Source organism: Tyto alba, unplaced genomic scaffold (genome assembly GCF_018691265.1).
Source record: "Tyto alba isolate M040663 unplaced genomic scaffold, T.alba_DEE_v4.0 Super-Scaffold_2, whole genome shotgun sequence".
Lineage (NCBI taxonomy): Eukaryota > Metazoa > Chordata > Aves > Strigiformes > Tytonidae > Tyto > Tyto alba.
This window is the reverse complement of record NW_024881282.1, coordinates 80613056-80626353: the sequence shown is the minus strand read 5'-3', so window position 1 is coordinate 80626353 and position 13298 is coordinate 80613056. Positions and strand designations below refer to the sequence as shown.

The window sequence follows — 13298 nt, the reverse complement described above, 5'->3', positions numbered from 1 at the left end:
GTGAGGATGAATTTCTCGTATGACTCCTTTGATAGAAATTTTATCATCTAGGGAAACAGCTTTCAGAAACTAGTTGCTTTCAGCTTCTCTTGACTTGAATTAAACCTGGTCAACAATGGAACAAAACATATTTATCCTATTATTAAATTCCCCTGTTATCATCTACACAATATAGATAGTATTTTAAAAGAAAAAGAAATTGTGGCTATTTGTTGTATTAAATTAATATCCTAATTGAATATTGAATTTCTTGCCTTGGCTCGAAATATTTGTCCCCTTTTATATAGGATACAAGTAAGGTATTTCATGAGGAAAATTGGCCATGCTAAATCTTTTTGTGGGTAAGGTAAATTTGAATTCAAAAAAAGAATTCAAATCTTGTTGGTTTGGAACACCCTTTTCTCAGGGAATGCAGGACAAATTTTTAATGATGATTATGAATTTTGGTGGTTTAATACTTGATTACCTTATGAGGCTTCATGCTTAGATCAAAGATACACACCAATTTCTGAAAATCACAGCATATATGGATGGCATATATGTCATCCAAAGTGGATTGCATAGCGATAGACTTCTGCGAGGACTTTCTCTGATGTGTAGGACCAGTCTCCTCGCAGAAGACAAGCTGTGTCCCCTGTGTGGCTGACAAGGTGCTGCATGGATGAACTGCTGGTGTGGTACGCAAGCTGGAGCCTCGGCCCTAAACTGAATGGGGACTCATTCATTGTCTTCACTATCTCTGGGACAATCCCACTTCTCCCAACATCAGCTACTGGGCCACATCCAAACAATTGGAAAAGTTATGCTTAGGGGTAGCTGTAAGGATAAGCTAAAAGGAATTTAGTTGCTTTTACCAAGAGTGATTTATGTTTCTTCAGAATAAACCAACACATCACAACATAGACATAGGAACACAGTTCCTTTCCCCCAGTCCCAGCTCTGCTGTTTTGGAGACAGGCCTAAGGAACCCTTGGTAATGACTTCCTGACAGAAAAATGATTTTCAGGCCCTCTGGCCTGCTGTGAGCTGGGCTGTGTTCTGCACCATCTGCTCGAGAGTGCAGAAAGACCCCTGTGCTTTCCTCTTTCTTCCTTCCTGAGGCCTGATATTAAATTTCTGCAACGTTACATGGGATGAATTTCCCTTTCTCGGTGGAAGTGACTAGCCTGGATCATGTGCAGCTAAGCCCCAGCTCCCCTTACCTGGTCAGTATATTTCTTGACAAAATCAATAATCACTTGGAAAATTATGGTATATGCATTTTACCGATTTCATACTGCTCTTGCTGAATTTAGAGGCAATTTTTTCAGTGAAGTGAGTGGAGACAGTGCTGGACTTAAGCAATCACATCCCCCCCGCCAAAAACAAAACCAGAATGATGTCCGTACAGTAAAAACCTTCAGTTTGACATGCCTGAGGGAAAGACAAGAAGATGATTTCCAGTAATTTTTTAAAATTTCCATCATTTCATTCATTATTTCCCATTTACAGTTAATGTCCTAAGCAGTGTTTTTTCCCTTTCAGAAAATGTTAAGGAGAAAAGTTAGTTTCCCCCATCCCCATCTCGTGATATATTGAGCACAAAGATTATGATGTAAAGATTCATACACAAACCTCCTGGAGAGCTGGTTCGTTTTGAAAATCATTCCCAGGTGTTTTGTGTCTCTTTCTTACTCAAAGATTATACGATTAGCATTTTAATGTCCCACAACTTCTTGTTTAGTTCCCTAGGAGGATATGAAAATAAAGCCATGAAAGCTAAGCTGTTTGGTATTTATCACACACACTCTGATTGTATTTCAGAGCTCTGGGATTTAAACAGGACGTCAGTCTTTCATAGCCCATTTGGATATCTTGGTCTTCATATAATGCTGCTGGATGAGTATCAAGAGCGACTATTCGTGGGAGGAAGAGACCTCTTGTATTCCCTCAGTTTGGATCGAATCAGTGACAACTACCGAGAGGTAAAAAGCTATATCTATTAGTCACTTTGTGTCATAATGGGTAGCACAGAGTATCAGAGTTTGCATGACTGGAAATGAGATAATGGAGTTTTTGTAGAAGTTTTGTGCATGAACTTTAAGGTCATGTTTATATTTAAGAAAAATACACAAATTACCATTTTTTTCCCCAGTAATAACCCATAAGGCTCACTGTAAGTGAAGAGATCTGAGGGTCATATAGCTATTTCTCTCTGTTTTTCAACATGTTTACAGATGTTTAGAGCATCTGACACTTTGTGCATACCTGATTTCTGTATCTCCACTACATTATCAAGGAATAATTCCTTTCTCATGTTTGTGAGGATCTTTTCCACAGCAGAAAAGAAAATGTTAAAAAAAAAAAAAAAATAATAATTAGCACGTAAACTATATGAGGTTTTCAATAGCAGCATAAACCATGCAGCTAATTCTTAGCCTTCTTTAGAAACTGGATTTTGCATTGGTTTGAGCGAGTGCATTGGTTTGTCCTGTTAAGTAGTGACTGAATGTGACCTTTGAAGCCTACTAAGTGCTCTGTGGGAGAAAGGTGGTTTACATCATAATCCTACCAGAGATTTCAGTAGGTCATAGAAACCACAACTGATTGGAAAACTGGCCATTGAAGTGGAGAGGCCGGAGTTTGAGCTGATGTGAGCCTTGGCTTCCTTATTCACTTCTGCCCTTGGCAGCTAGGGTTGGAAGCACACAGTGACAAAAGGAAGCTGGTAGGAGCATTGCTCCTGCCTCAACCATCTCGACTGTGGAAAAACAGTGTCTTAAAATATTTCAGTGCTTTCCTTATCTACTTTATAAAATTTTCCCATTGTTTTTTGATATATTTTCATTCATTCTCAAATTGAATGAAAATGTGAGTAACAAAATAAAGCTCCTCTGAAATATGATTTTTGCTGATGTGCATACTGCACCAACCACTGTTTCAGATTCTTTTCTTTCTGCTCCCTTGTAGAAAGTGAATATCACTATTTTCATGCCAACACTCTGGTCAACTTTACCATAAACAACCTTGTTTATCTTCAAGTGTAATTAGTATGTTCCACTACTGTGAACAGATATATGTTTTATTCTTTTTATAAACTATTTGGGAAAGGAAATCCTAGATATGGGGAAATTAATATACTCAGGGAGGCCATATGAGAATTCCTCTACATTTAAAAAACTAAAATAATTTTTTAATTCCTCAGAGAGCAATGTTACATACTGAGCTTTGTTTCTCCACAGTGAGATATGAGTTAACTCCTTTTCCATTTGATAAAAATTATTAATATCCTGTGACAAGATATTAGGGCTCAGGGATATGAAAACATTTAGGAAGCAGTTGTTTCTATAAAATAACCTTTTTTCTCCCTCTCTTCTTCCCCATTTGGCAGTAAATCTGTATGTGAAAAAATGGCAGGATAGGGTATTTTACCTTTCTGTCCAACCACCATTGTCCCATCTGGACACACTCATGAAGTTCGTTGCTCTCCTTCTTGTTGTTTTTAGATGGAAGATCAGCCATTTACTCTGAAACCATACTCTCTGTCTTGGGACCTGTGTGCACAGTATGACAATTTAATGGAAGCTCTTCTTGCCTGCTTGCCTGCTTTTATGATGTGCAATAGATGAGAAACTAGAATAAATGGAGCTTGACCTAGCAAGTTTAGAAACATGACCTCACTGAGACTTAGCTCCCTTGAATACAAATGTCATGATCCTTTCCTCTTTTCCCAGTGTTGACTCAGTGCAGATCTCATTCAGTGATATCTAGGGAAAACTTGATTGTCCTAGAGAACTATCAGCAAAAATGTGGAGTAAGACATTTCTGTATATGAGAGCTTAATTACTGAGATACATTGAGGGAAGTTCCTGGAATTGAGAGACTGGCTGATTCATTATTACCAAAGTTCTTCATTAATCTGTCTTTAGCTGTATGTTGGTTGGCCTTTGACATTTTTTTCCAGACTGAAGACTTTAGTTTAATTAATCTAAAACACCAGTTATAATCTAGTGAAAGTATAGAGGTGGAGGGAAGATGCTGGGTTTTATTCTCTCTCTGGTAACCAGAATGAGTGACTAGCTGCAAAAGAGATGTTTCATGAAGTTGGTAGATTCGTGTAGATCTTTTTCACCTTCTGCATTCTAGAAAACAGTTTATGTGTTTTAATTCATTGCCATCCCGTTCTCCACAATTTGTTATATGAATAAGCTTACTAAAAAACAAACTAAACCCCATTCCCAATTAGAGATGTATCCCTTCTGCTGTAAAATGACCAAGTAATTCAGTCCTGGCCAGCATATTAGAAGTCTCCTTAAGAAAAACAAAATCCTGAGTAGACTTAAAATGCTTTTGCATTGAGACCTATTGACTGCCAAAATAATCCAGCATTTCCAGACTACGTTTATTCTTAAAGTTCGGTTCTCTTCAGCTCTCAAATACAAAGCAGCACGCTGAAAAGTAAATTGCAGCTTTTTCACATAAGCTATTATCTGTTTATGTATTTATCTACCAACATTATTTTAAGAATATATTATCCTGATCACTTTTCATATCCAATAAGGAAAATATACATACAAAATGGGAAAAATCTTTCAGGGAAGAATACTATTACTGCATCCAGAGATACAGGTTGAGCTCTCAACTATAGCATAGAGCTTCCATGTCTTCTTAGACAAAGACCCACCTCTTTGTTGGTCAAGTTATATTTCCGTTGACTACTTTGATTTTTTTTTTTTTTTTACTCATTGTATCTCTTCTTTCATATAATACACACAGAAATTTTCTTGCTTAGAGTATTTAATATATCTTACTATAGATTTCTGAAGCTAAGTTACTCATGCATACTCATGGTTTCTATATGAAGAATGCTTGAATACTAACAGTAGCAAGAATGAGGGAGGGTATGAAATGTGGATATCAATATTTACAGAGAATTAAAGCCATAGGAGTACTTGAAACCTTGTGTAAAGTCAAAGCTTCAGAGATACCCTTCAAGTGACCTTTGCTTTTCTTAAGATCTCATTCCCTTTGACACCCCCTTTGGAATCAAACTTTATACATATCTGGGATTTGATCCAAAGTCTTTAAGGTTTGTAATGATCTTACACACTCATAGAGAACTTCCTTTGTTATCTGGTGCCAAATTTTTTTTAAAGAGTATTTCAGTTCATCGTAATTGGTGTCAGAGCAGACCTTTGTTGACAGCAAACTTTAACTGATGCCAGTAGTTCAACACCACTGGTCTAACAGCTCATAGAGATTTACCTTAGTTTTTACTTTTCGTTTCTTGTTGGAGTGAAAATAAACTTCCCTTCTTATTTGTCCACAAACTCCTTATAGTTACTTTTTCTTCCTCACTTCTGCTTCAAAGGTCTCATGAAGGCCTTGCTCTGAAAAGCCTTCCTACTTCTGTAAATAGGCTTGTGCAGGCAGATTTCAATGCACTGTTTCTGATGTAGTATGAGATAGCTTCAGATTAGGACTTGTGTCTCTGTTGTAAAAAAAATGTTGTAAACTATAGAGCCCTCATAACATATCCTGTCTCTAGTGAAGTTAATTATATTTCCTCTTCAGATCTTGTTGACGCTAGTCTACAAGAACAGGGTTTGCTTGTACCTCCTTTGAATGTCATGTAGGAATGTGCATATATTCAAACTGAAATAAAAAGCACACAATTTAGCAGTGAGTTTGATTATACATTGGAATTACCTCCCAAGAGGCAAGGTGGCTATGTATTTGTTGATAAATATATATAATATCCAGTCATAACCAGATATTTTTGCAGAATTGTTTCAGCCAAACACAAGCTATGTATTAATTAAGCGCTATTTATTGACTTAAACCCAGGATGGGATATTTGAATTGCTTAATTGCTCTGTCTTATACTAGAGCTCAGACTAGCTCACACAGGAGTTTATTCTGGCCTGAAGAGTTACAAAGCTCATATAATTCCTTGAAATTAGTTTTCATTAGATATGCCATCATGTTTTTTGGAGGTTAGTGACTGAATAGGGAAGCTGTTTGGAGACTCTAATTAACATTCCAGATCCAATTAAAGTTTTTCCTGTGCCTGAATTTGCTCAGTAGCTATTGTCTATACTGCCTTATAATTAATTTTTTTTTTTTCCTATGAGGAGTATATTTAAAAGTATCTTTTACCTGTCTTTTAAATACAGTTCTAAAATGACATCATTTATGTCTCAAAGATGATAATATTATGGTGCAAGATGAGAAAACACAAACTAAACAAGCAATTTAAAAATTTACTTCATAGTAACTTTCAGGGGTGAAAAGTTCTGAAAAACTATATCCAAGCCAATGATTATGTCAAGCATGCAACCCAGTGAAATGTATGTTAGTGTGATGTTATTCTAGCATAGATGCACAGGAAAATATCCCAACAATAGTAACAAACAGCTTGCCAAAAGATTGTAAACCTGGCAAAGAATCAATTGAAATTCAAATCTGGTAGTTTTCATAACTCTAAAGCATAAACATCAGGAAAAATAATATGTGGCAGGTTAAAGGCTACCATTACAGTTGATTAATATCTGGATTCCCATGCAGTGCAAACATATCCTATGTTATGCCAGTTAAGTAAGTAATAATTACACAAATATAATTAAGTACAATGAGCACATTTCAGTAAAGTATTATCTGAGACACTTACTATAGATTTCTTTGCAAATATTCATTACAGACTAATCAGCTCTTCTCAGTTGTTTTAACTGAGCTAAGAAATCCTCATGAAGATTTCAAGATAAAAAATATTTATTTTTTTTTTTTTTTATGTTTTGCACAATATTTTTTCACTATACACAATTTTGACTACTGTGCTGTCTTGGGTTGAGTGAGTGGTGGGGATTTTTTGGTGTCAGGGGAGGGGGCTATAGGGGCGGCCTCCTGAGAGAAGCTTCTTGAAGCTCCCTCAGCTCCAAGTCAGCTCCACTTCTGTTTGGAAAATTGAGTCAATCAGCTGCGCCTCTGCGATAACATATTTAAGAAGGGACGTGGTGACGGGCAGTCTGGCTTGTGAGGAGGAGTTGCTGCAGCTGCGTGAACACCAAGGTCAGTGGAGGAACAGAGGAAGAAAGGAGGGGGGAGGTGTGCTGGAGCAGAGACCCACCCTGTATCCTGTGGTGAGATGGCAAGGCGGCCCCCCCCCGCCACCCATGAAGATCTACAGTGGAGCAGACATTGATTTATGGCCTCTGGCTTCTGCCTGGTGATCAAGGTTCTGTGCCAGAAGAAGGCTGGGGTCTTGTGGGAAAAGGTATCCCTGCTGTTGTAGTTCAGCGCTGGGAAGATTTCAGCATGCGGGGGTGTCCCACGCCGGAGCAGCTCGGGAAGGGCTACAGCCTGTGGGAGGGAATACAGTTTGAGAAAGTTAGTGACCCACGACGGAGCAGTGTGGGGAACACTGCGGCCTGTGGGAGGAACTCATGTTGGAGAAAGTTTGTGAAGGACTGTCTTGTGAGAGGGAGACCACGATGGAGCAGGGAGAGCAAGTTCCAGAAGCTCCCCCCACTGAAGATGGAAGAAAGTGGCAGCACTGACTTCACCCCCCCATTCCCTGCCCCTGCGCCACTGAGGGGAGGAGGTAGAGATATCGGGAGCAGAGCTGAGCCTGGGAAGAAGGGAGGGGTGGGGGGAAGGTGTTCTCAAGATGTGGCAATGCTTCTCACTGTCCTACTCTGTTACGTGTTGTTAATGTCTGTAATAAATATATGTTCTTTTTTTCTTCCCCTAACGAGTCTGCCGCTTGCTCATGACCATAAAGTGGGATTTTTTCCCCATCCCAGTCCTATCTCGAACACCAAGCCTGGATCTCTGTCCCTTCTTATTGCTGGAAGAGAAGGGAAAGAGAGTGGCTGTGTGGTGGTTGGGTGCTGACCAGGCTCAAACCACGACATGTGCTTAGACACAAGATGCATGTAAAATCAAATTTTGTAATTTGGTATGATAGCAAAATCTGATATGCAGAGGGTTTTTTTAGTCTTTAGTTTAAAATAATCTTGAAGAGATTAAAATCTTAATGCTCATTTATCTTAAGACTCATAAACCATCTAAAAGTTATAAGAAGAGTTCAAGAGAACCATATGTATTACTGAAGTCATAATTCAGACCCATCTACTTCAGGCAACTAACATGGATGTGCCTTAGAGGTAGGTAATTTGCTACAATAATCTTAGATTCCTACACCTCTGCACAACCTGCATAAAAGGCACGGAGATACTTGCCTTTCTTACTCCTTCTGTTAGGCATCTTTTGTTAAGATAAGCCATTGTAACTATCCCAATAGGGAATATGCATATAGCTGAACTAACACAGAACCTGGGTTTGTTTGGAGAAGGATTTGTGCATGAGTCAATTTGGAAAACAATACCTAGCAGCAGTGGTAGATATGGGGACAGAGGCTAACTCCAGTTACACATTAGCCTCTTGATTAGAGCAAATGGCAAATGTGGCAAAGCTCTCCGCTTCCTCTGCAAGGTGTTTGTGCACACATCCTCTGCTCATTAGATCATGGAACAGATCCTTCTGGAAGATATGTCAAAACATATGGAAGACAGGGAGTTGACTAGACACAGCCAGCATGGCTTCACCAAGAATTAATCACGCCTGTCTAAACTACTGGCCTTCTACAATGGAGTGAGTGCACCAGTGGACAAGGGAATAGTTACAGATCTCATCTACCTAGACTTTTGTAAGGCCTTTGATACAGTTCTTCACAACATTCTTACCTCTCAATTAGAGAGATAAGGATTTGATGGATGGACTATTAGAGTGATAAGGAATTGGCTGGATGACCCTTTACAGGGAGTTACAGACAGTGGCTCAATGTCCAATTGGAAATCAGTAACAAGTGTCCCTCAAGAGTCTGTATTGGGACCAATACTATTTAATATCTTCAGCAACAACATAGACAGTGGAATTGAGTGTACCTTCACCAAGTTTGCAGATGACCTCAAGCTGGGTGGTGCAGTTGATACACATGAAGGACAGGATGTCTTCCAGAGGGACCTTGACAAGCTTGAGGAGGGGGCCCATGCGAAACTCATGAGGTCCAACAAGGTCAAGTGCAAGGTCCTACACCTGGGTATGGGCAATCAACAGTATCAATATGCACTGGGGGATGAATGGATTGAGAGCAGCCCTGCTGAGAAGGACTTGGAGGGGGTACTGGTGGATGAAAAATTAGACATGAGCTGGCAATGTGCACGCAGCCCAGAAAGCCTATCATATCCTGGGTTCCATCACAAGAAGTGTGACCAGAAGATCGAGAGTGGTGATTCTACCCCTCTATTACACTCTCATGAGACCCTAACTCACCTCATCTGGTTCTGGGGGCCCCAGCACAAGAAAGACATAGACCTCTTAGAGTGGTTCCAAAGGAGGGCAATGAAAATGGTCAGAGGGCTGGAGCACCTATCTTGTGAGGACAGGCTGAGAGAGCTGGGGTTTTCAGTCTGGAAAGGAGAAAAATATGGAGAGACCCTATGGTGGCCTTTCAATATGTAAAAGGGGCTTATAAGAAAGACAGAGACATTTACTAGGGCTTGTAGTGACAGGACGAGACAAAGGTTTTAAACTGAAAGAGGGTATATTTAGATTAGATACAAAGAAAATTATTACAATGAAGATGGTAGGACACAGGAGCAGGTTATCTAGTGATGTTGTGGCTGCCCCATCATTGGAATTGTTCAAGGTCAGACTGGATGTTGTTTTGAGCAACCTGATCTAGTGAAAGATGTCCCTGCCCACAGCAGGGGGTTGAACAAGATGATCTTTAAAGGTCCCTTTCAACCCAACAATTTTATGAGTCTGTGATTCATTCTATAATTCTATGCTAAGGACCAAATTTTGCATCCTCATGTTAATCCTTATGTTAAGGACCACCACAGATGCTCTTCAACATTCCAGACAAAATGGGGAGACTGGGTTACCTCTTTGACTTTTTTCTCTGAATTCTGTGTATACATTTAATTCAGTATCTCTTAAGTGAAAAATGTGCATATAAAATATTTTCAATAGCACTGGGACTATGTATCCAAATACAAAAATAATCACCTACACACAGTATATTTAATATTAGGTTACAGAGTCAAGTGTTTTATTCCCTCTGTGGTCTCTCTGTTCCTAACAACCACCTACACGTGATATGGGCAAAAGCCCCCATTTTACCTTGGTAGTTAGAACATTTGTTTGGGAAGTGGAAGCTGTGACTTCAGACTTTCAGGCTCAGGATATCCTAGAGTTCATATATCTTAAATTCTAGGCTTTTGGGTTAAGGACAGGCTGTTGCCTATTCAGTCTTTTACCCTGACTTTTGCACTGAATGAAAAAGGAATGGTCTGACCAGGGCGACTGGATGAGTGCCCTCATGGGAGCTCAGCAGAGATCAGGTACCTCCCCACACTACACAGCAGCAATGCAGAGATTAGATGAGAGTTACTTCTGATCATACATAGATTACTGTAAGACCATCTGATTCAAAACAAGTGTTCTCATTAATTTTAGGCTCCTTGTAGGATTTAGATGGTGTCTGAACATAGGTGGTCTGATTCGGAGACCTAAACACTGACAGGCTGCTGAAGTTGACAAGAATAACATATAGTTGACCTATTGCTTTTAAGCACCAGGCCTCTAGGGTTTATAATTCATCCCCAATGCTCTTGCAATTTACTTTTCTTATAATTTATCCCCAGATTTTCTTGAGTTAAAATAATTTCAAGAAAACTAAGTTAATTCAATTACAAAAATCCTAGCAGCAGAAGAAATTAATTTAAAAATGTTTTCCAGATAGAAAAATAATTTGTGATTGGACTATTGACAAAAATGTGTTAATGATGACATCCAGTTTTTGATACTTACTGGGTTTCAGCCAAGCCTGATATCACTAAAGTGAACATGTTTCTGTTTTCACTTTTAAAAATCTTAGAAATGAAGTAATCATTCCAGTCTGCTCAGTCATTGCTTAACATTGTTTTCATCCAAATAAATCATGCATCTGGAATGAAACATAAATTTTATACAGTAGGTAGCTGAAAAAATCTTGCTTGTATAATTTGGCTTCACTTCTTGTAATTGACTGTGAGGAGCTGATCCTACTTCTATGAGATTAATTGCTGACCCTCATTAACTTCATTGTAAACCTTCTCCTTTCCTAACTGTTACTTAAAGCAGGAATTCAGTAGTTCAAAATTAATATTCTATGTTGAAAGTCACTGACAATTTAGCAGAGAAGTTTTCACTGAATTTATATAAAATGTTCCATACATTAACTTCCTTCAAATTCTGTTGATTAGTATTGTTTACTGAGTTACCCTAAGCAAAACAGTTATATTTCAACAAAAGTATTCTTTAACCTACTGTAAACTTCTATAGATATTTAAAATGAAAACCAGAATATTTTACTTGTAAACTGTACAAATTATAACAGAAACTTGTTTAAACATTATAACATACAATACAAAGTGTATATACAGTATGATGAGTCAAGTATAAAGACAAGTACAAAGTCTTACACCTGGGACAGAATAGCCAAAAAGCCCAGCACAGGCTGGGACCTGTGTGGCTGGGGAGCAGCCTTGATAAGAGGGACCTGGGGATCCTGGTCAACAGCAATCTGAAGGCAAGTCAGCAGTGCATGGCTGCAGCAACGAAGGGAAATTGGATCCTGGGCTGCATCTGCAGGGGCATTACTAGCATAGATGGAGATGTGAGGATCCCACTCTATTCAGTGCTTGTCATGTCACACCTGGAGTACTCTGTCCAGTTCTGGTCCCCACAACTCAAGAAAGATATGGACAAACTGGAGAGGGTCCAAAGGAGGGCCACAAATATGATCAAAGGGCTGAAGAATCTGCTCTACAAGGAAAGACTGAAGGAGTTAGGTCTTTTCTCCCTCGAGAAGAGGAGACTCATCACAGTATGCCAGTACTTAAAGGGCTGCTACAAAGAGGACAGAGGCTCTCTCTTCACGAGAGTAACCTGGAGAAGACAGGGGCCAATGGGTACAAATTTCACCAGGAGATAATAAAGAAATTTTTTACAGTGAGACCAATCAATCACTGAATCAACCTCCGCAGGGACATGGTGGAGTCTCCATCACTGGAGGTTTTAAAGATGTGATAGGACAGGTTGCCAGATATTCTCTTCTAGACTTCCTTTCCCATGAAAGTTTGGGCCAGATGATCTTTTGATTTCCCTTTCAACCTGGACTGTTCTATGATTCTATAATTCTGTTCTATGAGTCTTTCAGATGAAAAGTAGTGGAAAAGCTGAACTGACATGATCAGACTGACAACTGAATGATTTCCTATGTTTGCTTTTTTTTTTTTTTTTTTTCTCCTCAGATCCATTGGCCTAGTACACCTCTTCAGGCAGAAGAATGTATAATTAAAGGAAGAGATGCTGTAAGTATCATTAATTACAAATCAAACATAGTTTAATTATACCAGTAGCTGGTCCAAAACAGGGATTCAGGCATCCTTAAACTTCAGAGAGATCAAAGCACACATATAATTCTAGGTGTTGCAACTTAAAAATGTGTAACTACTGTGAACACAATAAATTATTAATTTAATTGCTTTTCAGACCAGTGCATAAACAGGCAATGAACAATTTGATCATTTGAAATTTTTCCTAATTCTTCTTCTGGTGATATCAAAGAAGGTACCTTAATAGTTCTCTATTTCTCTTTCTTTTCATACACATAGGATGCCTTCTTCATTCAAACTTTTTCACATTCTAATTTATCTTTAGAATTCACATTCCCTAGAAGACTCTCAAAAAAGCAGTTAAATTATTAATAATTATAAAATACACCCTAAATTGTTTTGCTCTATAGGTTTTATGATATATTAATAAAATTATTGTTTTAATGATCCCTGAAAATCTTCTGTTCTTGTGATTCAGTGATTTGACTGTAATCAATTCCCAGGGAAAGCCCTGAAAGCTCACTGACATACATCAGCTGATATCAATGACACCACCAGATGAAAGTTCTTGTGGATAGAAGTTCTCTTTAATTTTGCAGTGTACCAAGATCTTTGTCTGCACCTCATAAAAACACAGCAAGTACAATATCTAATAAATCCCACAGCTGAGAGAGCTCATGCTGTACCAAAGGATTTTAAAATTATGATAGTTTTACAGCAACTGTGATAGGAACATAGGACATAGAAGGGCACATTCAAGTTTTTCCCACAAACAGGCAGCCTTGATGATAACCACAATGTAACCCAGTGAAGAATAGGAAGCTATAAAGGTTTCAATTGAAGTACAAACATGAGAACTGTCCACATCAAGGGAAT

At 38.6% G+C, this 13298-nt stretch overlaps 1 protein-coding gene across 1 annotated transcript in view; it reads left to right on the top strand.

The window, feature by feature from the left end:
* Positions 1-13298, top strand: part of SEMA3E (semaphorin 3E) — a 152754-nt gene that overhangs the window by 76099 nt on the left and 63357 nt on the right. Inside the window, exons 2-3 of the mRNA XM_032985235.2 lie at positions 1804-1964; positions 12339-12398. Of these exons, the coding sequence (XP_032841126.2) occupies positions 1804-1964; positions 12339-12398 (221 nt within the window). The remainder of the gene's footprint in view (positions 1-1803; positions 1965-12338; positions 12399-13298) is intronic.